The sequence below is a fragment of the Protomyctophum bolini genome (genome assembly GCF_963924005.1).
Source record: "Protomyctophum bolini genome assembly, chromosome: 6".
Classification (NCBI taxonomy): domain Eukaryota; kingdom Metazoa; phylum Chordata; class Actinopteri; order Myctophiformes; family Myctophidae; genus Protomyctophum; species Protomyctophum bolini.
The window spans coordinates 30,117,562-30,143,180 of NC_137867.1; the positions used below are offsets into that span (position 1 = coordinate 30,117,562).

The 25,619-nt window shown below is 42.4% G+C and overlaps 1 protein-coding gene across 4 annotated transcripts; it reads right to left on the minus strand.

Moving 5' to 3' along the window:
- Window positions 1–1,848: 1,848 nt before the first annotated feature.
- golga3 (golgin A3) lies at window positions 1,849–25,348 on the minus strand. Of its 4 annotated transcripts, none has more exons than XM_080766242.1 (24): window positions 25,244–25,348; window positions 24,217–24,479; window positions 21,718–21,990; window positions 19,945–20,051; window positions 18,652–19,391; window positions 17,905–18,013; window positions 17,042–17,348; window positions 13,842–14,044; window positions 13,310–13,447; window positions 13,022–13,183; window positions 12,258–12,626; window positions 11,989–12,066; window positions 11,548–11,811; window positions 10,806–10,900; window positions 10,238–10,454; window positions 9,845–9,988; window positions 9,379–9,576; window positions 8,906–9,022; window positions 8,556–8,695; window positions 8,194–8,326; window positions 7,790–7,912; window positions 7,120–7,284; window positions 4,780–4,946; window positions 1,849–4,291 (listed from the first exon to the last, which is right to left on the minus strand). In XM_080766242.1, the coding sequence occupies exons 2-24, from the start codon at window positions 24,365–24,367 to the stop codon at window positions 4,099–4,101; spliced, it is 4,593 nt and encodes a 1,530-aa protein (XP_080622368.1). In that variant the 5' UTR covers window positions 24,368–24,479; window positions 25,244–25,348; the 3' UTR covers window positions 1,849–4,098. The 4 variants fall into 4 exon arrangements, with proteins under 4 accessions (XP_080622368.1, XP_080622370.1, XP_080622369.1 ...); XM_080766244.1 differs by lacking the exon at window positions 25,244–25,348 and adding an exon at window positions 24,633–25,232 and having other exon boundaries at window positions 21,838–21,990; XM_080766243.1 differs by lacking the exon at window positions 25,244–25,348 and adding an exon at window positions 24,633–25,232 and having other exon boundaries at window positions 4,780–4,943.
- Between the last annotated feature and the right edge of the window lie 271 nt (window positions 25,349–25,619).

A 25,619-nucleotide genomic window follows, 5' to 3' on the forward strand; every position in this document is an offset into this window, starting at 1 on the left:
AATGTACAGAGCGGGGACCCAAAAGACACCAAACACAATGCCTGAACGAAATTGTCACTCAGTGCTGGACCTGGGAAAAACGACACTTTTTACTTAAGTAGAGATACTCTGCTACAAGCCTACAACTTAAGTACAAGTCCGGAATTCAAAATGTACTTGAGTAAAAGTACAAGAGTGTTTGTATAAAAATTTACTTAAAGTAATACAAAAGTAGAAAGTACTCATTGTGCAGATCTGCCATTTTCAAATGGCCGAGCTGAAGTGATTAATGTAGGCTATAGTGTAATAATAATCAAAAGCAACTAGTAACCTAGTGAAAAAAAAACAGTAAATACTTTGGCTATGATAACGATAGTTGTAAATACCAGTAAGACTCCTGAGGGCGAGAGCGACCTCGCCCCGTCCACGCATCCGCCTGGGTGACAGCAGACTGCTGGGCATCAGGCGAGCGCTGGCGCTTTGGCATGGGGGGTCAGATCAACATACGGAATTAATTCTGTACTGGCCCTATATGGAGCGTGTCTTGAGTGTACAGGGTTTGATGAGGTCAGATCAACAAATGGAATGTCAGAACAGGTCTGCTCCATATATGGAGATCTTAAGGGTGGCAGCGGGGGCAGTGTCTTGAGTGTACAGCATAGACTGAGGTATAGCTGGGTTTGATGAGGGCCCAGGTAGGGCCGGGCCTTCATTTTCAGGCCTGTTGAGAACTCTAGTTTTCACTAATAACTTTGGGGCAGGCCCGTCTAGAGTTTAAATGGACAGGTATCAATCAGTCAAAAGGGAGACATCGAAGAGGAAGGATCAACATATGGAATGTCAGAACAGATCAGCTCCATATAGGCTATGGAGATCTTAAGGGTTTAAGGTTTGAGGTGAGATGTAGAGTTGCTGGCCAATATTGATGACACCAGGGATCTCCATATATGGGCTTAATATTGATTGATGACATCAGGGATCTCCATCCCCAATGATGTCAGGTGACTTCATTGGGGATGGTCCCCCATCACGATCGGGGGACCAATAAACAACTGACATGCACGGAAATGCACGAATTCATAGTAAATGCGACGTGCAGTCGCAACAACAGAATACTTACTTTACTTACATCGTCTGACCCTCAAAAACAGTTACACAGTCAGTTTTAGCTTGCTTTGTTTATATTTGAATAGTTCAAAATTGGCAGCAATTTTGTTATGCAAATTAGGTTAAAAAAATCCATCCATCCATCTTCAACCGCTTATCTGTAGTCGGGTCGCGGGGGCAACAGCACCAGAGAGCTCCAGACTTCCCTCTCCAGAGCAACATTAGTGACTTCCTCCTGGGGGATCCCGAGACGTTCCAAGGCCAGTGAGTCGATGTAATCCCTCCATCTGCACCGTGGTCTGCCCCAGGGTCTCCTCCCAGTGGAACATGCATTGAGGACCTCCCTAGGGAGACGCCTGAGAGGTATTCTAACCAGATGCCCGAACCACCTAAGCTGACTCCTTTCCAGGCGAAGGAGCAGCTCTACTCAGTCTCTCCCGTGTAGGCTACTCCCGTGTGACTGAACTTCTCACCCCATCTCTTTTTTTTCATGAGTCATGACCCACACTTCATGACCATAGGTGAGTAGGAACGAAGATTGCTCGGTAGACAGAAAGTTTTGCCTTCTGGCTCAACTCTCTTTTCGTCACAACAGTGCGGTACAGCAACTACAATACCGTCCCTTCCGCTCCGATTGATCTCCTTCACCGTCCTCCCCTCATTTGTGAACAAGACCCTGAGATACTTAAACTCCTTCATCTGGGGTAATGCACAATCCTTTAAAAAAATGCATGTGTAAATAGTCAAAATAAAACACACTGGTTGATGAATAGTGCAATTTTATGAGATACATACGCCATCTCCCATTATAAACGTTAAACATTGGAATGAATAACTTCCAACCATAGCAGATTAAAAGATTGAACAGCAAATACAGCAAGGTTTATGCATAGAGCTCATGCTCCCCGACACACTCATTAAGTACTGGTAGTTTACAGTGAAAGTAATTTGGAAGATACATATTTCTTATCAAAATGAAGTCCCCAAAACACAGTTCAGATTGAACACAGTATATTGGTATGTGTGATTCAGTCCCAGACAGTGAGCACACTACTCTCCCTTATAGTGCATACTGTCCCTCTGGAATTGCACGAGCATACAGTGTTGTTAAAAAATAGTCAAGACAAGCAAGGTATTCAAATGTACACAACAGCATTTGCAGAACAATTGCATGTGCTACAAGCTGTTGTCAGTTGAACCAACTACATTTGCAAGTGCAGTTATGTATAGCAGTTAGTTTACTTTCATGTACAGTTTTAACAGTGTTGTAATTTATCTTCTTTATACAGTTAAACTAACAATAAATGCATTTACAGTCGTAGAAAGAAAGGCAAAAACAATTATGTTCATATATTAACCTCTGCAAAACGTACAATTTTCCCCTTTGACAAAACTGCAAAAGAAAAAAATAATCTGCAAGTATGAAGAAAAAAGATTAAAGGTTTGATTACATCTGATAGCAAACTATAGTAACAGTTTTGCTTCTTATAACTCTGTCCCAGTTCTGCAAACTCTTTTTGCATGTCAGTTGATGCAGCCCAAATATATATATATATATATATAAATTACAATAAACCATTCCATATGAGCTTGTAACCATAAACATTATTACAATAGACATATATTACATCTTGCACACACTCAGTCAGTAGAAATATTGTTCAAACTGTCCCTTTACACCATATCAAAGATTCCTTAAGGCTTATTCATGTACACACATTACAGTCCAAGCCAGAAAAACTTGAGAAAACGTTTCCATAGAGTTTAAACAACCCACAATGTTATGGTTAATAGCAAGCATAAGAAAACAAACACTGCATTTCAACAAGAGGCAATAAAAAGCAGACCACTGAGCATGACAATATTGAAATGCATATAAACAAATCATGTTTCATTACAAATTGCTTGAAAGAAGCAGAGGAATAATTGACCACAGAGTTAATGACATATGTCCTACATAGTGAAGAAATTGAACAGTGGGGAAGGAATACTGCTTGTAATAAAGCCAGACATTCTATACCAGCCTGGAAGCAATTAATGTAATATTATCTGCAAGATCAATTAGGAATTTGTAGTAAGCAAAACATTATCCAACTGCAGTGCAGTCCAATTTTTGCAATGTAAATGTTTTTTGTTTTTTAATACAACCAGGCCTTAATCAGCATTGGGGCACCTAATATTAGAGGTTTTAACATAGGTCCCTCAATTAATTGCTTGGATTACTTACCAATGGTTACCATGGGACATGCGACCATGTTTGAGTGACAAAAAATATAACGTTTTTCTCATCTATTTTCAATAGTACAACTTAAACGCCATATGACTGAGCAGAATTTGAACAACTTCCTTGTTAGTTGAGCCACAAAGCAATTACAAATTGTAATAAGGCCGTTTACAATAACAATACGCAAATTAGAATATAAGGCCATAGAACTATATTAGATCCCAGTATCCATCAGACAAATGTCACTATTATCGGACATCTGTCAATATCCGACATAGCATGGTGCAATTTGGTGATCAAAGCTCAACGATGAGTTTACAATGTAGGCTTTTATTGTGACCTCAACAATGGTGGACTTGGTGGTAGACCAATTCATACAATGAAAATTGGGTGCTGAATCTTTAAAGTAGTAAATAATGATGAAAAAGAAAGACTAGCACTCCAAATGGACTTAATTGCGACAATTTGCTGTCCTAGCCTTTCTTTTTCTTAAAGAAAAAGTGACAATTTTCCATTGCTGAACTGAAGTGTAAATAAATATAACATAACGAGCAGCATCACAAAAACAAAAAACAAAACAAAATAAAGAATAAAGCTGTGGTATATAAAGTATTACTTTGCGTGAGCACTCTTGTGCCAACCAGAGAATGCCAAATGTTGGCAGCAATTATTAAGAAAAGATAAAGGAAATAATGATAATAATAAAGGTGGCTTTCTCTTTTTCTTTTTTAAAGTTCCCTTGTGGATAAAACTCCACTCTGTCCGTTGGCCTGATATGTTTTCCTGCATTACGATGGCTGTGCCTCCTCTTTTGCAGAGTTGTTATTCTCCACCACGTTGTTGTTTAGAAGTGTTGTGGAGACGTCATCGCTCTCGCCCAGTCGCACTAGCTCCTCCTCTACGCTGGTCAGTGAACTCATGGACTCATGTACCGTGACAGTATGTTCTTCCATCTGCTTTTGAAGGCTGTCCATCTCCTCCCTAAAGAACAAAACAATAATATATTCAATACAGTCCATTGTGATGAACAACTATTTTTCTGTGTTTTTCCATACTGTGATATTGGGATATCGAAAGTCTTATGGTTCTTTTTTTTTTTTTTTTTTTTTAAAGATTTGCTTTAGGCTTTTCTGCCTTTATTGAAAGTTTTTCAAGTGAAGGACAGGAAAGAGAGAAGGAGAGACGGGTAGCGACATGCAGCAAAGGTCAGGATTCGAACACATGACGTGCTGTCAGGCCAGAGCTTATTTGTGGCATGCACCTGGACCTAGGCTTATGGGTCTTATGGCTATCTAGAGATGTTTATTCCCCCCCCCCCCCCCACATTGCCCAGCCCTACCAGTCCCTGTTTTCTGCCCAATGAATACCAGGATAAGACCCAGCATGCTGTGACCCCGACTTGAATCAAGCAGGTATAGAAAATGAAAAGATAATGTAAATGCATGAGTCGTTAGCAGGGAGCCGTTTACTTGAGCTGCCGTAGACAGTTGTGCAGGTTATTGAGGGGCTCCTTGTTGACAGAGGCTGAAGGTTTCAGCAGCTCATCCAGCAAGGACGCAGGCACAGGGCAGTCAGGGATCTTTACTGGAGTCACTGGGTTGGATGGGTTCCCCTCGCTTTTTAGCTCCATTCGCTGCTGCAACACAATAGATTCAGCACATTACTTATACTTATAATGAACAATTCAAGTTGTGGAAATGCATGCCCTGAAATGGTGTCCCTGAGGCCAGGTTGCCGATTTTGTCAGGACCAAAAGTCAATGAAAACGCTCTCTTATCCCTCAAACACTATCACCAGTCACGCTGGCCAAGACCTACGCTGTAGTTGCGGAATTTCGGCGGAAGTACCGCTCAAGGAAATGATGTAGACGCTTTACAATCAGTTTATATTCTCCGTGTATGAAACAAGTGTTGTGATTGTCCAGGTGTTCCAGTGTGGAATGAAGTGTTCACGGACTGTAGAACCAGCTTTTCCATGCACTTCATTGCCACTGAGGTCAGTGCCACTGGTCTAAAATCATTCATTGTCACTGTGTTGGCTTTTTTGGGACTGGTATTATGACAGAAGACTTGATAACTGCCTGTCATAATTTGACCCCCTTAAGAAGTTGATATTACTTTTTTATTAGGCCCTAGCTGTCCTTCAAGTGTTTTCTTTACTGGGGGGTCATATTCTGACAGGGGGACAACTTCCTGTGCAAGGGAGGTGTTAAAGATGTCTGTATACACCCCCGCCAGCTGCTCAGCACAGGTGTTCAGGACTCTTGGTGATACTCCATCAGGACCTGCTGCTTTTCTTGAGTTGACCTGCCCAAATGCTCGCTGGACCTGTGTTTGTGTCACCTGGAGTGCCGTCTCCCCAGGGTTGTGGGGAGATTTTGAAGGGATGTCTCCATCTTGTCTATCAAATCTCGCATAGAAGCTGTTTAAGTTATCCGGCATGTTGTTGTCATGGATCTCCGTCCCATTCATGCTCCTCTTATAGTTAGTGACAGCTTGTATCCCCTGCCACATACCATGTATGTTGTTATCCAGATAGCAGCTCCCAAGTTTCTTTGAGTAGTCTTTTTGCGGCCTTGATGGACCTTTGTAGCACGTAACGAGCCCGCCTATACTCTGTGGTGTCCGCTGACTTGAAAGCTGCACACCAGTTCCTGATCTTCAGATGTACATCTGCATTGAACCAGGGCTTTTGGTTAGCGAAGACACGAGTAGTACGGGTGGGGATGCAGATGGATGTGCACCATTCAACATAACCACTGACAGTCTGTGTAGTCATGAATATTGTCCGTAGCCTCTATAAAAACATTCATGTCTGTGGCCTCCAGGCAGTCAGTCCACATCCTAGTAGTCTTAACTGTGACTGGGTTAGCTTTCAGCTTGGACATGTAAGTGGGCCTTAACAGGATTGCTACGTAGGTGGTCAGACTTTCCAAACTGAGGTTTGGGAATGGCATTGAATGCTTTCTTTATGTTACTATAGCACTGATCCAAAATGTTTTTCCCTCTCGTAGGGAAATTCACAAACTTGTGGAGTTTGGGCATAGTCTTCTTTAGATTACAATGATTAAAGTCCCCCAACACTATAAGGGCAGAATCCGGGTACATGTCCACTAATCATGTCATGTAGCTCTTTCAGAGCTCTCTCCTCATTTGCAGAGGAGGGGGGGGGGGGGTATACAACACTCACAATAATGCACTGTAATTCTCTTGGTAGAAAAAAAGGCCTACACTTTAAAGTGATATATTCCACATCCTCAGAACAGGACTGGGATATTACTTTCAAGTCAGTGCACCAGGACTCCTTGACGTAGATCACTGATCCGTCCCTGCACATTTTGCCACAATCCGCTGCTCTGCGATCGGCTCTGAAGGCTGAATAGCCAGTTAGCATTACAGCCTCACTGGGTGTCGTCTCTCCAAGCCATGTCTCAGTGAAACACAGCAGAGCACATTCCTGGATACACTTCTGTGTAGCCAGCCTCCCAGAGATGTCATCCATCTTGTTTGAAAGTGACATTGGTGAGAAGTGTGACCGGGACTGGTAGCCAGGCGTCGGAGTCTCCGCTGTATACCTCCTCAGCTTCCACGCTTCCGTATCGGCTTCCGAACGTCCTATGCCGTGCCGTGCCGTGTCCGGGTGTTACTGTCACCATACAGCTCCGGAAAACAGTGCAGGTCCGCGAGATTAAAATCTCCTTTGTGACTAAGCTCCCCTAACTGCACTCGAAAAGGAGATGGTACATCTCAAGGTTTTCTTTCCTAATAAAGAAACTTGAATCATCAAATAATAAATAAATGCCGACTTACCTTCCTCAGCCGATTCTGTTTGAGGTCCTGTTTCAGTTGCTGGTTCTGCAGCAGTACTGTCTTCATGCTGTTCCTCAGCTCGCCCACTTTGGCCTGTAGCATGAACTTGTCCTTCCTGGTGCCGTTCAACTCCTCCTGGACAGACTCCAGCTCTAACTTAATAATCTGAGACAGACACACATCTCTGATATAGAAACCAGGTTGCACTAATTTACATGGTATATTTGTTTAGGGCAGGCTAGTGGGCCTTAACCACTACACTACACTGGGGGCACATCAATTACATCTGTCTTTTTAAAATTAAAATACTTATTTATTTATGTTACAGCAAAATAGTAAACCTAAGTGAGTTTATTGGCATCTCACCAAGGACCCAAAGATGAAATACAATAAAGATAAGATGAATTAAAAAAGGGGACAATACACAAGTAAGAAGTAAAAACAGGGCCAAATGGACACACCCTTTATTGATTAAATATAACAACAAAATCATATTTGATCAATGCGAAGAATATATATTGTGTACTGTTAATGTGTACGTGCTACTTTTAACTCGTGCTCGGCACTGTGCGTATAGTTAATCCTCAGCATAAACATTAAAGGGGCAATAGACAATACCTATGAATACAAAAATAATAAAATATGTAAAGAAATACACAACACATTATACCTGTAGAGCTGTGTGTGTGTTGTCCAGCTCTCTGTGGTGACACTGCTCCATCATCTCCAGCTGCTGTTTCTGGGTCTCGATCTCCCTCTGCCTCTGCTCTACCTCCCACTTCAAGTCTTCCACCTACCGGACAGATTGTTGGTCACAGAGGCAAGGCAAGGATTTCAAGAAACTCATTTCAGATTACATTCAAGACTATGTCAAACACCTTTAAAGTGCATGGTCTTAAAAAATGTAATCTTCCAAATATATATTCCATATAGGTAGATCAAGCTTTTACCCATAACATTTGATAAGTCACTCAAACATATTCAGATTTGATACATGGATTTGGATCCAGACTTAGATTCTACAAAATGCCGTCAAAAGTTAAAACCAAACCCTACCAGAAGTACTGTCCATACCTCTTGGTTGGTGAGGGGCTGTTTGGACAGCTCCTCATCAAGTTGTTTCTGCAGGGCCTGGAGCTGGAAGTGAGCCTCAGACAGTTCTTGCTGGAACCTAGACACCTCCTGAGAATGCTGCTCATCCTGAGTCCTGCAGGGAGACACACACCAAACAGTAGATGCAATTATAAATTATAATCACAAATTCTCAATGACAATGACAAATTCTCTTAAACTTCATCATAATCGTAAACACCAGGAATTTGACATTTTTCCCCTCTGGCGGAAATATATTGCAAAATGTTCTCAGACAAAATCTCAGATGAAATGGGCTTGTGCATGTGGACATGCCTGTAAGAAAACTGTAAATGTGAACATACTGTAGTTGTTTTGCTTCATTGCGCAGGGCTTTCACCAGCTCTTCTTTGGTCTGCAGGTCTTTCTTGATCTCACATAGTTCCAGCATTGCTGCCCTGTAGTGTCTTCTGTTGTGGGCGGCTTCAGCCTTTGCTGCTGCCACCTAGAGGACACAAAACGCCATTATACCATTCAAGTTCAAAGGAGCACTGGTGGAATCTTGTAATAAGAGCCCAGAGGACCCAACAAATAATAATTTGTATTAATAATTATTTACTACAAAATAAATAATAAAATGATGTAACTAGAAACTAATTTAGCATTACATTGAATTGAATTAAAGAGTATCATGTGTGATGCAGTGAGCCCTTACCTGTTCTTTGAGGTCCTTAACTTTGGCTTTCTCCTTTTCCAAGGCAAGCTGCAGAGACTGAACCACCTGTTTCATCTGGTTATCCTCTTCCTCTTTGCGTTTCAACACAGCTTGAACCTGAAGAGAAAGGTTAGAAAGGTAACAGAGGGAGTTCAGTACTACAAAATGTATCAACATACTAATCACAATTCCATGCATTTGGTGGTACTGTGACAAGAGATGAAACAGAAGCCTTCCAACAATAGATTAAACCTAAACCAGATTCAGATACAGAGCTTGTATGTACTAAGTATGTACACTAATTGGTTGAAAATGTCCCAAAAGAGCTGTTTCCAGTTTCCATGACCAAAATCTAGAAATTAGACCCAAAACATTCAACTTCCATATCATCTTCAACCAGGGGTTTTATCTTATACTTTATGTCATATCACAATTTGCTAAACCTTTCAACGTATAAAAAGTATAAAAAGTACCTGCAAGTTGAGTTGGACAAGATCTGCCTCTCGCTTAGCTAAGGCTGTCTCCAGAATGTTTGTGTGCTCCCGCAGTGTATTGTGGGATTGCCCCAGTCCGGCCAGTTTCCCCTTTTCGTGCTCCAGTTCTAGGGCAAGCTTTTTGTTGGCATCCTCTAACTTCCGAATCCGCCTCTTGAAGCACCGGGATTCCTGAAGCTGTGAAAGAATTTGGTAATGGTTAAGGCTGGAAAAAGGTATGGTATGTGAATGGATAAAATAATAAGTCTGATGCATTGTTGTGACCAGTAATAAATAGCAGTGGGAATAAAACAGAAATTAAATGTAGACAAACAAACAAACAAGAGACAGATCTAAAGAGATAGAAAATACAAAGAGACAACCAGATGGTCAAAGATAAGGACGCAGCGACAGAAATGAATGGAAAAGCAATCAGACGTAATCCTCATTATCTTTTATTCCACACCTCATCCTCCAGCTCCATGACCTTCTCCTGGAACTCTTCCAGCTCTGTGGAGGTGAGGGTTATCACCTCCTGAAGCTCCTTCTCCAGCATGGCCTTACTGCGGCTCACAGCCTGGAGCTCAGCCTGCAAGGCTGAGATCTTATCCTGGACCACAGACAAACACATAGAGGGTTTCAAAGGCCTAATTCAAACACATTCCAGACAGCCTCAATGTACAGTCAGAGTTACTCCAGTATTTCCGTTTCAGTATTATAGTATATTACTATCCTATAGTCAGTGAATAGTAATTTGGATGTTATTTTCAAGCTCTATACGTTACAGCACATTTTATACACAGAGAAATTCAATGTGCCTTTCAGGAAATGCGTAAACTGGGAGTGCCCTCTCCGTTACCTGTAGAGCCTGGTTGTTCCCTCCATTCGAGACCTGGGCCTTGAGTTTGACAAGCTCTGCCTCTGTGGTCTCCTTGTCTGTCAGGGCCACCTGGAGCCTCCTGCTCAGGATGCCCACCGCATTCTCATAGGCCTTGTGTTTGGCCTTCATGTCCTTCTGTGCGCTGGTCAAATCGGTCCCCAGACGCTTCATGCGTACCTTCTGCTCTGAGATGGCCCTGTTTCAAAGCAGAAGAGCTTTGATTACAGCTTTGATTACAGTAGGCTGATTAGTGATTACTGTATGTTGTCATCTTATCTTGCGTGTTACTTGGTCTGGTAGTCATTTTCTTACAAGTATAACCAATTTATAAGCAAGTCTCATAATGCAAAGTTAATAGTGCTCATTGATGTGCTATATTTTCATGACAAATATTATTGCTGAAGAGTAGATATTATGTTAGGCTTTTATCCCACTATTGGGATGAAAAGAAAACAAACCAAACTCCAGAAATGTTCTGCATAGATCAGGCTGGGTTTGGGAACAATTCTAGTTGCCAAAAAAAAAGTCCATGGTGCCTGTGACTCACTTTTTGGCATCAGCTTGCATTTGCTCCACCTGTTTCCTCAATCCCTCGTTCTCTTCAGTCACGGATGCTAGCTGGCTCTGGTCAAACTGTACAGTCTAGGGAGAGGAAACAAATCCAACAAACCACATCACACTCCATACAAAATGGCAGATAGAAAACTACCGTAAACACAATGCAAAAGTGCATACCAGTATATGCACAGTGAGAGGCTGAAGTGTATATATGCACAGTGATAGGTGTGTCTGTTCATGTCCTGTACAGTACTACTATAGTAACAGAAAGGTCCTGTTGTCACTACATAATGTTATTATGAGTTTGTCTACACCAATGAGGAAAATAACAACACAATAGCTACACTCAATATTTCAAATACTAAACAATAACCTTCCAAAATGGATGAATACGTTTTTTTAAATGCAGTGCTTAAATACACACAGCTATTGAGATTTGGGCAAGAATTTGTCTTATGCTGTATTTTCTGCCACTGTATGTTATCTACACCTACTCATTAGAGCAGCAGTCACATAACTTTTACTGTACAGATGTGGGTTACAGGCTGTAAACAATAACACTGCTGTCCTGAAATTCTAAATTTGGAAACTTGCTGTTTGTAACTAAGGATATGGGCAGTAAAGAAGAAACTGACTCATACGGATAAATAAACATACGATAGGTCACATTTCCTATTGGTAATGTCAGTGGAGGACGGCAAGGATTTCCTAACATTGAAAACATTCTATACCTGTAAATGGGTCTCCAGTTGGTCTCTCTCCTTCTGCACACCCTGCAGGTGAGCCTCGAGGCTGTTCATCTGCTCCTGGACCTTCACCACCTCCCTCTGCAGACGTGCTTGCTCTAGCTCAGCTTTCACCTTCTCTCCCTGGATGTTCAGCAGCTCCTCTTTCAGTTCCTTCACCTCTGCCAGCAGACGTTTCTTGGAGCACTTCAGCTCGCTGATCAGCTGCTCCTTGGAGCTGGCATCTCGCCGGTAGGCTTCAACCATTACCTTTGGTGGACCAACATTTTAGATTAGGCACATCAGTCTTTGTGGTGACAGAAACAGACATAAAAACAAACATTTTCCATCAAAAGTAAGAGGAAAAAAACAAACAATTGTTAAAGATGGGTTTTTGTCAGGGAATGGGATGTGAACACCATCTTCCTGATAGACATGCAATCTTACCTTTTGCTGTTGGAACTGCTCTTTTAATTTCTGAGCTTGTTTCTTTAGGGAATTGTTTTCCTTTTGTAGAGTTTCAATCTAAAAACAAAGCAAAAACCAGTGGTCATTTTCTACTGTCAACATTCCAACCTGTAATTGACTTCATAAATTATAAATACTGGGTCCACACAGCAATATTGACAACAAAGTCAATAGGAACAAAATATATGAATCCTTGTTATAATTATGATTAATTATTGACCCTCTTGGCAACTAGACTCGTTTCTGACCTGCGATGCTTTGACCTGGACTTCCTGCTTTAGTTGGTCAAGGACGTCCGCTGCCACCAGCACGCCCTCGCTCAGCCGCTCTGCCGACTCGTCCAGCTGACTTTTATCGGCACGGGCGGCTTGCAGTGCCACCTCTAGGACGATCTTCTCATTCTGGAGGAACTGAATGGTGTCGTCTTTAGCACTGCCATCTGTCTGCAGTTCACTGAGCTGGGTTTCCAGCTCCAGGTAGCGGGCCTCTAGCTGGTTGATGGACTGCTCTTTGGTTTGAAGGCTCTCCTGGGTGCTTGTCAACTGGCGCATCAGCTCCAGGTGTTCCCTCTGCAGGGACTCCAGCTGCACGTCCTTCTGAGAGAGGGACAACTTCATCTGGGAAAAGCAGACCAATGAAGTGTAATTTAGAGTAGAAGCGAGGAATTGTATGGTGAAGTATTGTATGAAATGGAACAGCAAACTTAATTCAGACTCAGATTCAGAATAAAATGTCACTGCCTATAATGTGACAACACCACTGAACGTTAACCACACCAAAACCCAAGCCTAAACATAACCACTTCCATCATGTCTTATAGTAGATGCTCCTGGCATGTCCCTTAGTCTCCACCCTGTTTATGCTACGTTTGTTTATGCCTGGAGGTGGGTCTGTTTCATGATATCATGCACGTCTTCTGTGCCTGGTCTACTTTCGAGGGGACACAGACATACATACCGTAGATACAGAAAAACCTTTGGCAGAGGTGAAGGAAATGAGCACGATTGATTACCTGCTCTAGTTCCCTCTCCAGGGAGCTGGCTGTGTTGGCCAGTTTCAGTAAACGATCACGCTCTTCCTCAAACTCCTCCAGTTTATGTTGCAGGTCGTCCTCCACCATAATCTTTGCATCCTGAATCTGCTGGTAAGCTGCCTCCTGGGTCAGCATGTCAGACTACAACATCGACAGGGAAATTCAGAGATTTCAAATTGTGCTAGTGTTATCTACTACAATACTATTAACATTGAGTGACTGCAGTTTCTTCCGGTGGTGAAATGTCACTTTAAGAGGACTTTATACCTCAATGCTCTGCAGCTGGACAGCGATGCGTTCCTTTTCCTTAATGGAGCGGTGTTGTGTGTCAGTCAGCTGATGGGAAAGAGTAACATTCTCCAACTTCAGGTGTTCCAGAGTACCTATCTGGTTCATCTGTCCAGCCTGCAAAAAAAACAACATAGAAAATGCATGTCAACTCTATTGAAATACCATTAGAAGTCATTGTTTACATCTCTAGAGTATGCATTTTATGTAAATAACCTGCTCTCTTTAACCTCTATGGTCTTTCACAGCAACAACCTGCCTGCCTCACACTCATACAACTCAGTTTTTCCCAGCTGATAGGCCAGTAGGACTAAAACTGGTAACCTTCCAGTTATCCACTTCTCTGCTCTAACCACTTGGCTTGTCTTTTGAGTCAATCTGAAAGCAGAATGCATACCTAATGAGACAAAATGCTCACTAATGTATTTAGTTCATAATGCAAAATCTAGAAGTGAAGAAAAGCAACAAAAAAAGACACAAGAAGACATGAAAAACACAACAGTAACCTTACCTGCATGTTAGCCATTTCACTCTGCAGCCGAACACGCGCCTCCTGTGCCAGCGCCAACTGCTGCTGGTACCACTGTCGGACCTGCTGTAGTGAGTCAATCTCAGCCTGGGCCGTCTTCAGCCGGCTCTGCAGGGTGCTGCGCTCCAGCTGGACCTGCTGGAGTTGGCCCTGGAGCCCACCCATCTGCTGACGCAGCTCCTGGACTGGAAGAGCGGAAGATCAGAAACACAAGACATGGGTCAAACAAACAGTCCAAAACCAAGACATGGGTCAAACACACAGTCCAAAACCAAGGAACACAACTACTACTAGAATGACGACTACCGTACTACTACTACTACTACTACAGTAGATTGGCATCAGTTGGGCTTTCAAAAAGTTGGAAGGGATGTTAATAATGACACCGTTAAGAAATTGTTCAATTAAACATAAAGGTTAACAATTAATAAAAAATTCTGCAGTTCCATCATTGGGTGTCAGAAGCAGAGAGTGCATAATCCAACGGCATGAGACGCGGCACTACCGGGGGCAGAACCGGCATGTGCCGGGGGATTATGTCACTCCACTGCCGCTCCATCTCCTGGCCGTTAACTGTCGGGAGAAGGGGCGGCAGCTGCCGGGGAAACTGGGGGGATTATGACACTCCACTGCTGCTCGCTTCCACGGCAGTGCGTTGGTCCAACATGCGTTGCGTCGTGCTTGTGGTTATGGTTAAGGTAAGGGCTTGGGGTAGAGTGTCGGACTGATACCACCGCCGGCAAGAAATACTGGCGCCTGCCGCAGCTGATGCCATGCGTTGCGTCGTGCTTGCGGTTATGGTTAGGTTTAGGGTTTGGGGTAGAGTGTTGGACTGTTGCCGCCGAGAAACACTACAGACTGCCGCGGGTGTTCTGTGGCAGCTGCCGGTAAATGCACTAGCTCTCTCTCTCCACCCTGGTAAACACAGAAACGTCTCTGCTTTTGCATGTGATGTGACAGACTCTTACAAAGATGCCATTACCATGCCATGCCATTTGATAAAGGAATGTAACATGCCTTTGGTATTCTTTCTGTATATCAGCAAAATGTAGATTTTTGTGTTAGACATTGAGGGAAATGACGATAAAAGAAATGATCAGCTAACCGGTTAATCGATTGAGAAGGTTATCAAAACATATCAATTATCGATAATTCCCATCCCTATTCCCTAGTTGGAACACAGATTACATTGTTGTTTTTGATTGATTGATTGATTGATAATTTTATTAGACAATTAGATGCAAACAGTACAGGGTACAGTCAAGCACAGAATTGGTCCAAAAGGACAGCACCGAAGAAAGACCTTGCGGTCTTGTTTCCATTCGGGTCCCATGCATTAATTCACAATGACAACATGACAACAAACAATACGTTTCTCAAACACACTAAATCTATATGTACAGGTTGGAATAGAAATACATTAATAAAACATAAAAAGTGGGGGGGAGAGCCAATCACCTTCTCTCCCTTTGACCTGATGACAGTGACAGGTGAGTTTTCAGACCCTTTTTAAAGGAAACCAGTGATCTGCTTGTTTTGAGGGAAGGGGGCAGGGCATTCCACACTTGAGTGGCAGTGCTGTGAAATGTGAATTTACCCATATTTGTTCTGTCCTCAACACTGAGCCAACCTATGCTATCAAATTGTGTTGCACAGAGGTGGGTCATGGGCCCTAATCTTAGTAAAAGTCTGATTAGTTTGTTTTGGGAGGTCTGGAGCTTATTTTTTTGTGACATTGAGATGTTGGAATACCAGGAGGTGCATGCATAGTCAAATAAGGGCTGAATGAGAGCTCCAGCTAGTGTCCTGAGAGCCGTCTTGTTAACAAATGAGGAGATTCTGCCCAAGAATCTTGTTCTTTGATTTACTTTTTGGATCGCTCTTGTTGCCATGCCTTCACCTGTCAGTTTATTGTCCAGGATACAGCCCAGAATGTAACCTCTTCTTTGTTAGCTATTCCTATGTCATCAATACTGACCTTAAAATCCTTTACAATTACCCTATTAAGGGAATGGTTGGACCCAAAAAGGATGGAATCTGTTTTACCTAAATGCAATGAGAGTTTGTTATCTGTAAGCCAAGTTCGGATATTGGTGAGTTCTGAGCTGAGTGCCTCCTCAACCTGTGTTCTTGTCTATATGTGCCATTATAAAAGGTGTTTTCTGATCCGGGATGCAGATTGGCTGAGGACTCATTCTACAGTCACAGATAATGAATGTACTGTACATACAGGTCATATTCTACTTGCTGAAAGTTCATGTTCACTTGCCCAAATTATATTAGAAATGTATAGTGAACAAAGAAAGGTTGATTCCAGTCAAAAAAAATCCAGAAAGTTCAAAACCTACTTGCCCATTCGGGCAACCAAAAAGCTAATTCCACATAACCATGACGAAATTAGTTTTCACTTGCCATAGGCAATCGGGCAACTGTACGCCGTTGTTGTCAGATATATTCAAGGATAAATAGTGTTTTATTATTGTTTTAGAATCTGTGCATAGTGTAAAGGTGCGTCCAGACATGGATGGTTAGAGCGGCACGATTACATACAAAGTCTATGCAAAGACGCACGAGCGCCACAAACGGGTGCGGCGTGACCTGGCGCAGGACAAACGGACGAACCGAGGCAAATATTTAAATTCAAGTCTAGATTAGGATTCTGTTAGCAAGACATCAAGTTAGTGAATGGTATATTATGCATGGTTGATGACACTCTACTTACTTCATACTGAAGAACATCCCATAGCCTTGAAATATTCTAGTCATGCCACAATGTCTCATGTCACAAGTTCATCAAGTAGCCTGGACCTTACTTATTTTAGCAAATGCGTTGATGAATCAATGACAATCACAAGACAAATGTCTTAACGGCCAGTCAGCCACTCTAACTGATTCAGATCCAGACAATGGGTGCATTCAGCAAATGGACAGCAGTTAGCATTGGTAATGAAGGCGTACCTCACCATGTTGTACCGATTGTACCAAAGAGCAAACACGTTAATGTTATTGTTATGCCTATTCCTCTGGGACAAGCTAGCTACCTTCTTTTTGGTTGCGAAGTATTCAATTATTAACAATAGTTGTTAATGCTAGACTGCCACCTGTTAGTTTCTTTAAATGTTACATCATATGTCATAACTCCTCCACATGTGTCAGAATTAAGTGGCGTCTCCATCACTCACCAGCGCTCTCCCTGGAGGACATAGCCTGCTGCATTTCCTCCACCTTCCCCATCAGCCGACTGTACTGCTCCTCGGCCAACTGTAGGTCATTGCCGAGGGAGGCCAGGCTGGCGTTCTTGCTCTCCAGGCTGCCTTGCAGGTCCACCATGGCCTTCTCCAGCTGGCTGCAGTTCTGCCTCAGGGAGCCCACCTCTGCGGTGAGTGTGCTCTGCTTCTCCTGGCCGGCCCTGGCCTGCTCCTCCTGAGCCCGCAGCTGTGCGTTCACAGTGGCCAGCTGAGCCTGCAGCTCCGTCTTCTCCTTGAGTGCCTGGACGCAAAGCAGGTCAGAAACACCACAGTGTCACACTCCATTTTTTAATAGCAGAAAGTACTGCTTCATGTCCCAGCTGTGAAAAATATCATGGCCTTTGTCTGTAGAAAAACTGTGGAGCAGTTTTTACAAGTAAAGTACCAGTACTTAAAAGGGAGACATGCTAACTGTAAACCAAGGACTGAACTAATTTTGGTTAACATCAAGTATGTCTTCACTGTGTCATTGGCAATATTTATAATAATATCACATATCTTTCTTAACACAGAATGCTCATAACAGAAAATCAACCCCAAATACAGAGAGAACCAGTGATGGAAGCAGTCTGATTTATTTTTATTTTTTATGTATAGTCTAGTTGCAGACTAGAGATTTGTGACAAGCTAAGTTGCCACTTATAACAAGTTGCAACAGAATCCCCAAAAGGTGGTTTGCAACATAATAAAACATTTCGTAGTGGCGCAGTCTGAATTAGGCTAAACAGTACTTTTCTGTACACTATTAGAAGGCTTTTCATTATTAAAGCCTGTTTAAAAACAACATGCTCTTTAACCTGATTGGCCTCAGATGACAGTGACTCCAGCTGGCCCTCCAGTCTCATCTTCTCCTTCAACACCTGAAGCGTTTCATCATGGCCCATCACTGAACTCTCCAAAGAAATACTGGAATCAGAATGTCAAGGTCACAAACATCATCAATATTATATTAGCAATATTGCATCTCCTAGGAACAACAAAGACATTAGCAATAATATTAGCAATATTGCATCTCCTTACCTAGGAACAACAAAGACATTATAGATAATAATGCCTAGGACTCAAATTACTATTTTTGTGTTTATCATGTACTTTAGCTTCGGTTGATTGCAGAGTAACTGAATATAATGTCATGTTGATTCAAAGTATTGAAGAACTGCTGTACTTCCCCCACTACAATTATCCTAATTATTGCTAGAGCCTGATAGTTTTTCCAACTAGAGCAACAGCAGGTAAAAGCGCTGTGTATATATATCTGGTGAAATTACAGGTATGTAAATCATGTTGTTTTTTGCTATAATATTGCAAGAAACAAATGTATTGCAGTCAAACTTTTCCCAATATCATCAAGCCCTACTGCAATCAAATACATACTGAATATTAGGGTGTAATAAACTACTGGTTACACTTACGATCACAAATAACATTAGACAACATTAGATCTAAATTAATTCTGAATAGTTAAAAAGATTGAATGAATAGACATGAATACAGTGGGACAAAGAGAATGCAATAATATCCATCTAATCTATGTTGATCCAAACCTGCTAGAGAAGCTGTCCCTTCGGCTGCGCGGCTCAGTGGTTCCTTCCCTTGCCTGTTCTAGCTCCAGGAGCTGCTGCTCATCGCTGGCTGCCTGGAGGACCTGCCGTAGGGAGGGGAACTGGCCCATGGCCTCAGGGGCGATCTCTCTGCCCTCCACTGTGTAGTGCGCCCCCCTCTGCCTGCCCACAACAGTGGACAGCATGCCGTACGTCCCGCGCGTGGACACGCTGCTGTATGACGAGCTGTCACTGTCGGTGCCATCATTTCCTAGCCTGGCCCCCGACTCGCTGCCATCAATCTCTGACGTGTTATCGCCAGAAATCTGGAGGGGGGCGACAGCAAGCTGACCCTCGACCTCAGATGAGCCGACGTCGGAGGTCACGCTGACCTCGGACAGGGTAGACACAGAGCTGATGGTGGACTGGAAAGAGGTGCGACTGCCATCCGACGCCATTGTCATCCTCCCATCGTCCCCGCCTCCACCTCCTCCACCGTTCTCTGGAGACTTGTAGTCAGCTAGGGAGTGGATCTTACTGGAGCGGGGCGAGCGGGTTCTCTTCTCTCTGGGAGGGGGGATGCCCAGGCTGCCCAGTTTGGGCCCCCGGGGAACACTGGTCCTCATAAAGGAGTACTCTGTGGTCATGGCCTCGGTGCTGGCCCGTGGAAGAGCTTCTGGGTGCAGCATCAACTCTGGGTCCAGAGTGCTGAACCTCCTGCTCTTTGGGATGGTGCGATGAGACTGGACAATGGAGACAATGGAAAAGGATGACCATACATTACAATATAATGTACCTTTGTTTCTCCCCTTTCAACATTTGGATTTTCTCACTTTTTCTGGCTCTTCACTTTTTCTGAGATCGTTAGTACTAAAGGAGACTTCCAATGCTCTTTTCAATTCATACTGTATATAATGTTGTACTGATGTCCTGTCCGGCTCTCCATTATAAGAGATCCTTACTACTCTCAAATGCACTAACCTAGAAACAATAATGTCCTTTACACACATTGGTAATACAATTGCTTAGCATTACTGACTGAAACAGTAAGCCTTTAACATTAAGGGGTTTACTTTTGGTGAACTGAATGAAACCAAGCTGCTTTACCCAAGTATCTTGGGGATTCTACTCAACCAGACAGCAGTTCTATTCATATCTTTTTTATGTGCTTTATTTCACAATGTAGAAGCTGTGAACCCAAGCACCTGTGATAATGTGGCCCAAAGCATGCTATACTTTCTTGGCTGCTGCAATGACCAGATGAAGGCACCTGGTCAAATAGCTGCATCCACTCACCTTATGCCTCTGCACCCTGTACTGTTTGAGTTGCTCCTCTAGGCGCCGACGAGCGTCCCGGCGAATCTTTTCCTCATTCTCCATTTCCAACGAAGGTTGTTTGTTGGCTACAGGGGATAGATTTTTTTTAGAACAAAACAGAGGAATCTTCCTATACTCTGCCATCTTGGACCGTAGATATAGGGCTGCACAATGATGGATGACAGTCAGTCATGATGCCAAATGCTATGCTAATGTGAATTCAATTACACTCAGTGGCCACTTACTTTACTTATGTACACCCGTTGTTTAACTAATATAAACAAGCTACTCCTCCAAATAGAGTGATGTGGCTGCAACTCAGTATAGAACGTTTGATGCAGAAAGGCAAAGAGGTTAAATTACAGTTCCACTAATCTCTCAAGACAGATTTAGAGCTCCGCAGCTAAATCTGTCGGCAACTCCCGTTACAACGTGTAGGAATGTTAGCAATGTAAACAAAGACACGTGCAAACGGAAGTGGACAGATCAGGGTCCTACCCAGCTGGTACATCAGTAGGTGAGGTGTGTACCGTGTACCTAATAAAATGGCCACGAGTGTCTTTACAATTTGAAGACCAAAACGCCTTTATAGTTTTTGCATCTAAATACACATTTCAGATCATTTTAAATGGCATCTGAATTCTATGATAATACATTGTGGCAACTAAAATTGATATCCAAAGAAATATGCCAATTATTGTGCAGCCCCCAAAACATTCCAGGCACAGGTTAGGGAAAAATCCTACAATATGCTACGAATACGCCTAGATCAGGCACAACCATAAGCCATAATGTGGACGCATGTATAACTGTGTTTTTACAACAAGAGTGAAGCTGCATGCAATGATGCAACCCAGCCCTCAAACAGATACAAATCAACATGGTGTTCATTTCTAGCCCTGGTCCCTTAACCAGTTAAGATTCAAAAGGGAGCGTCAGCTAATCTGGTTATTTTGCACACAAAAGACACCTGTCACTGAATGTTTGGAGTGGAGTGATTACAAGGACACACCAACATAGAAACAGTAACGATAAAAGAAAACATTACAGACTCCTCCTTTCTAATCTGATTTGTAGTGGATGAAACCTTAGCATTTTCTTTTGTTTACAAATTATGTTAAGGGTCTACTCTTTCCATTATGTTGTCATTCTTTCAACATGGTGGCATGTCCCTTATAACCAGTAGAATCCACCATTACATTCTGTGACATTTGTGTCGTTGGCAATCTTGGCCTCAACCAGGTGCCAGTCAGTACAAGAAGTTACAATCATAACTTCTTGACAACAGCAACACATTAAACATAAAGTGGTATTAGCATAGTATTAAGTCTATCACAACAACTCAAATTGACCAACCACACCCACAGTTCTCGGGAACAGGCTTGAAAACATCACATTTCACAAGGGACAGAATATTGATAATCTAGTTATTCACGATATTCAAACACCACCAGAACACAACATAACACAGAGATTAGTTCTAAAAAACTAAAACACAGCCATTAGTCCAGCTACTATTCCAAAAAAAGCACCCACACCGATGCCTAATTAATCAAGCAATGAAACACCTCAGGGAGTTGGACAGTACAAAGCAGGTTGGCTCAAACAAGTAAAGCCAAATCCATCTGGTCAGAGAATGCACAGGCGATGGTGTTTAAAGAAAATACTGTACACATCAACCATTAGACATCCAACAGCAAAAGGAGGGTTAAAAAAGGGGTCTCATTATATATATATATTTTTTATGCTTACACAATTCAGTCTCCTGCATAGGCATACTTATTCTGAGCGATAGCAACGGGCCACCCTTGTGAACCGTGCCCTCATCACTAGCTTCGTCAGACTTCTCTAGCATCATGGAAGGGAAAGCACCTGGGAGGGAGCGCTCGTGGCTCAGAGACTGGACAGGGACAGGGGTGCTGGTGCTCTGGGGAGGCAAGGGGCCATTCAGGTGACTGTCCCCTGCACCGCCCGGGCAATCCATTGCACCGTCTCCATTTGGCACCAAATCTCCATGAACAGGACCTGATGGGAGAGGAATTTGAATTTCTGTTCTCTGAGATTTAATTTGTTCACTTTTTCTATAATATACCCAGGACAATGACAAAATATAGAAGCAACATGACAGAATTCCAGTGATCAAATTATAAGAACACACAAAACCAAGAAGTAAATACATATTAAATTTGTACTTGAACTATCTGAGGATCCGGGCGCTCATTGTAAAAGGAGGAAAACAGCCTTTATTAAAACAAGGCAAACACCAACATGTTTCGACCACAGGACTTCATATGGGCAAATATGACCTGGATATGTATTGTGCCCTAATGGCTTTTGCCTGGTTTTTTCTTCCTTTTACCACCGAATGCCTGCCTGCCCGGATCCTCCGTTATATCCTGTTTGATCCAGGAGCACCTCCGATATTTTTCACTACTTTTAACCTACAGTAATTGTTTCTCATATAAGCACCTGGTTGTATTGTTTTCAAATAATTTGCAGAGGTGAGACAAAAAAGACGTGAATTTAAAGACATTTCCACTCAAAAAACTAAACAAATTTAATGTCCGAAGGACTGTGGCTTCTTAGGAGGTTTAACAGTATTGTTTGGGTTTACATTTCACTGCACAATAAAAAAGGATAGTGATATGCCTAACATTAAGGTAAAACATTCAGGATCCTGTTAGCATGGTTGCAAAGCTCTTGTGATGTTCTTGGTAAACTGGTCCAACAACTTTGTCAAGCTACAATGGCTATTCTATGTAAGAAGGAAAGGGTGGTTGGCGACAATTCAGTAGCCACGTGTCCCTATAGTTGCTCCTATTCTCAAAACCACGGTGCTGAATTACCAGAGCTAACTTCCGATTTAAACTATTTCAAATGCAAAGGGTCATGTAGCGAAAACTATGTAACTGATCACAGCGTAGTGCCACCACTTTAACAGGGCATAGCCTAATCCTAAAAATGTACCAAAAAAAAAGGTTAATTAGGATTATGTTGTATTATGTATTTTTACACCTTGGAATAGAGGGTATGCGCGTGACATCATCAAACCAGGAAGTTATGCAGGAATGCCTGAGTGGCAAAAAACTACTTTCTGGTCTTGACATCCCATGCATCCGAACAGAAAAGTCCTTTCTGATTGCATTAAACAACATTAAACAATGTTAAATTCACTTTGCCTGTTGCTTTGCCACCCAATTTGCCACTCTATTTGCCATTGACTTTATGCATGCGCATACCCTCTATAGTGGGGCAGAGGAAGTTGAATTTTTTGTTTAAAATTGAGCCCAATAAAATTGCACGAAAAAAGCCAGTAGGTTAAGGACAGTATCAGGCCGAAATGTATGCTAATTTGTTGGTAAAAAGAAAATGAATGCAATTGCAAGCACTGAACGATTTTTTTAAGTTGACAAACAAACAATGTTATGTCCATAAGCATGAGAAGCCGCTTAAGGACCCAAAAAAGCCCTGTACAGTGCTAGCCCTGTACAGTGCAACAGTATGCGTCTTTGCCATTTTTCTGTTAATAATGTAAGTTGTGGGGTTCTATTTCAAAAGCCAGTCAGTGAACCTACGCATAAATGGAAATAGAATTACAAAATGGGCACCCTTGGTTGTGCTACTGAAACTTTGAAAGGAAGAGCATAATAACAGCAAGTTTGATTAACTACTTGGCATCAACATAACTGAGCAGGGAATGTCTAGTGTGCACGCAGCCTGCAGTTTGTGCTCCATCATGAATAATCTCACATGCTAGATTCTAGAAGAAGCGGTGTCTGGCATGAGAGGTTGATTAAATGTAACACGTGATGACAAGCATCACCAACTATTCTGTCACTCTCCCAGCCCCATTCCATTGTGCCATGTGAATTGAGCCACCGCCTAAATAAATTGGGCAGCCTTTTCTGGCAATAACAGACTTGTTTTGGGATTTTGGTTGGTCAGGTGACGGTCTCAATATCATATGTGACTGATGACTGAGCTCTGGCTTCAACTCACTTGAGTCGGTTTTTAATTTTCAGACTCACTGAGAAGTCTACCACAACACAAAAGGTTAAAGGAGAAAGAAATCCCTCTGTTAGTGCTAATTGTGGAGACACTTGTTCAGAGAAACTCTACAGCAATGTTTATGACCCTCACTATTATTTATCACGCATTATAATATGTCTCATACACCTTCTAGCTGTGCAGCTGTGTTAGGGTTAAATTATAAACAAAGCAACCCAGTCAAACAGACGTATCAACACTAACCATTATGAACGTCCCCTGCTGTAGATGTAAACTCCTCCAAGGGTTTCAACGGTGTTCCACTGTCCACAATACCCGCTTCAAACTCTTTGGATTTTATAACCATATCTTGTTGTTGAGGCTGCATTTCAATTGCTCCTGTGTGGTTATCCATTTCAATTGGTAAAATGAACACTCGCTGTAGAGCCGGTGTCCGTTTTGGAAAGAACGTATCAGAGCATCTTCTTCAAGTGGTGTCACCACTCACCAGATGCCAGATGGATGAACTAAAACATTAAGATGGTAGTTCAGTTACAGTATAAGGCTCGTTTTGCAGCAGGATTCAAATGAATGACAGACGTAGGCATGACGTGTGTGAAGTGTGAACAGGGTACACAAGTCACAAGACAAGTGTCAGTTTAAGCAGAATTAATACTAACCATTGGGAATTCAACTTCCCAGGCCTGGCAAATCAGTACACAACCACAAGAACAACGTGTTTAACCTGTATTTTACGTTACGCAACAAAGTAAACAGCCAATCATAAGTGGATTGCGGTGTTTAGCCAATTATAGGGTAGTAGCTAACTAGCAAGTTGTCAGCTCTGCAGTTGCAAAGTAGCTTATTATTAGCATTAGCTGTACGTTATGCTAGCTCGTATAGAACATTCGCTGCGCTAGCTAACACTAGGTTGCTTCCCTCCCCTGACGTTAGCTCTGGTGGAAGACGGTCGTCGTCCGAACGTGGTCTTTTCAAAACGGACTGGTTGGTAGATCATAACAGCTAGCTAGCTGTGTTGTTATCGAGCTGTGTTCACCACCTATACGTCCGGTCCTGCCAAGATAAGCTCTCAGGCTATCTAGAATAGATGATTCGAAGACTCGCCACTGATCTCGTGAAGTCGTGATCTCAGGTTTGTGTGGCCTTTTGCAAACATCCTAACGAAATCAACACATTTTGTTACATGGCATGTGTGTACGTTACAAATCTTACGTGCAAATCACGAAATGACAATTTGTTTAAAGTGGTAAATTGAGCTTTAAACGCTAACCTTACAAACGCTTCGGTTTCTTCTCTCTACGTGGCTATTTTGAGTCCGTCCGTGTACTTCTCCGGTCAGAAACAGAACGGTTGCTGCCAATAATTACAGTTCCGCCAGAATAGACGGATACGTTATTTGGTACTATATATTTTCCAGACAGTCGTGGTGCAACTCACATTCATTTCATGACACAATTCGTTCTTTCAAATCTATATGCAACAACTGAACATGATGCTGAAATGGAATAGAAATTTAAATTGTGTTGTACTTGTGGACTTGTGATAGCAAAGCATCAACATGGCCCAGTGCTGCACTCTTGTGGATATATTGTAAAGCTGCGCCCTACTTTTCTGGGGGGAAAAAAAGATTATTCCTGCAGAAATCT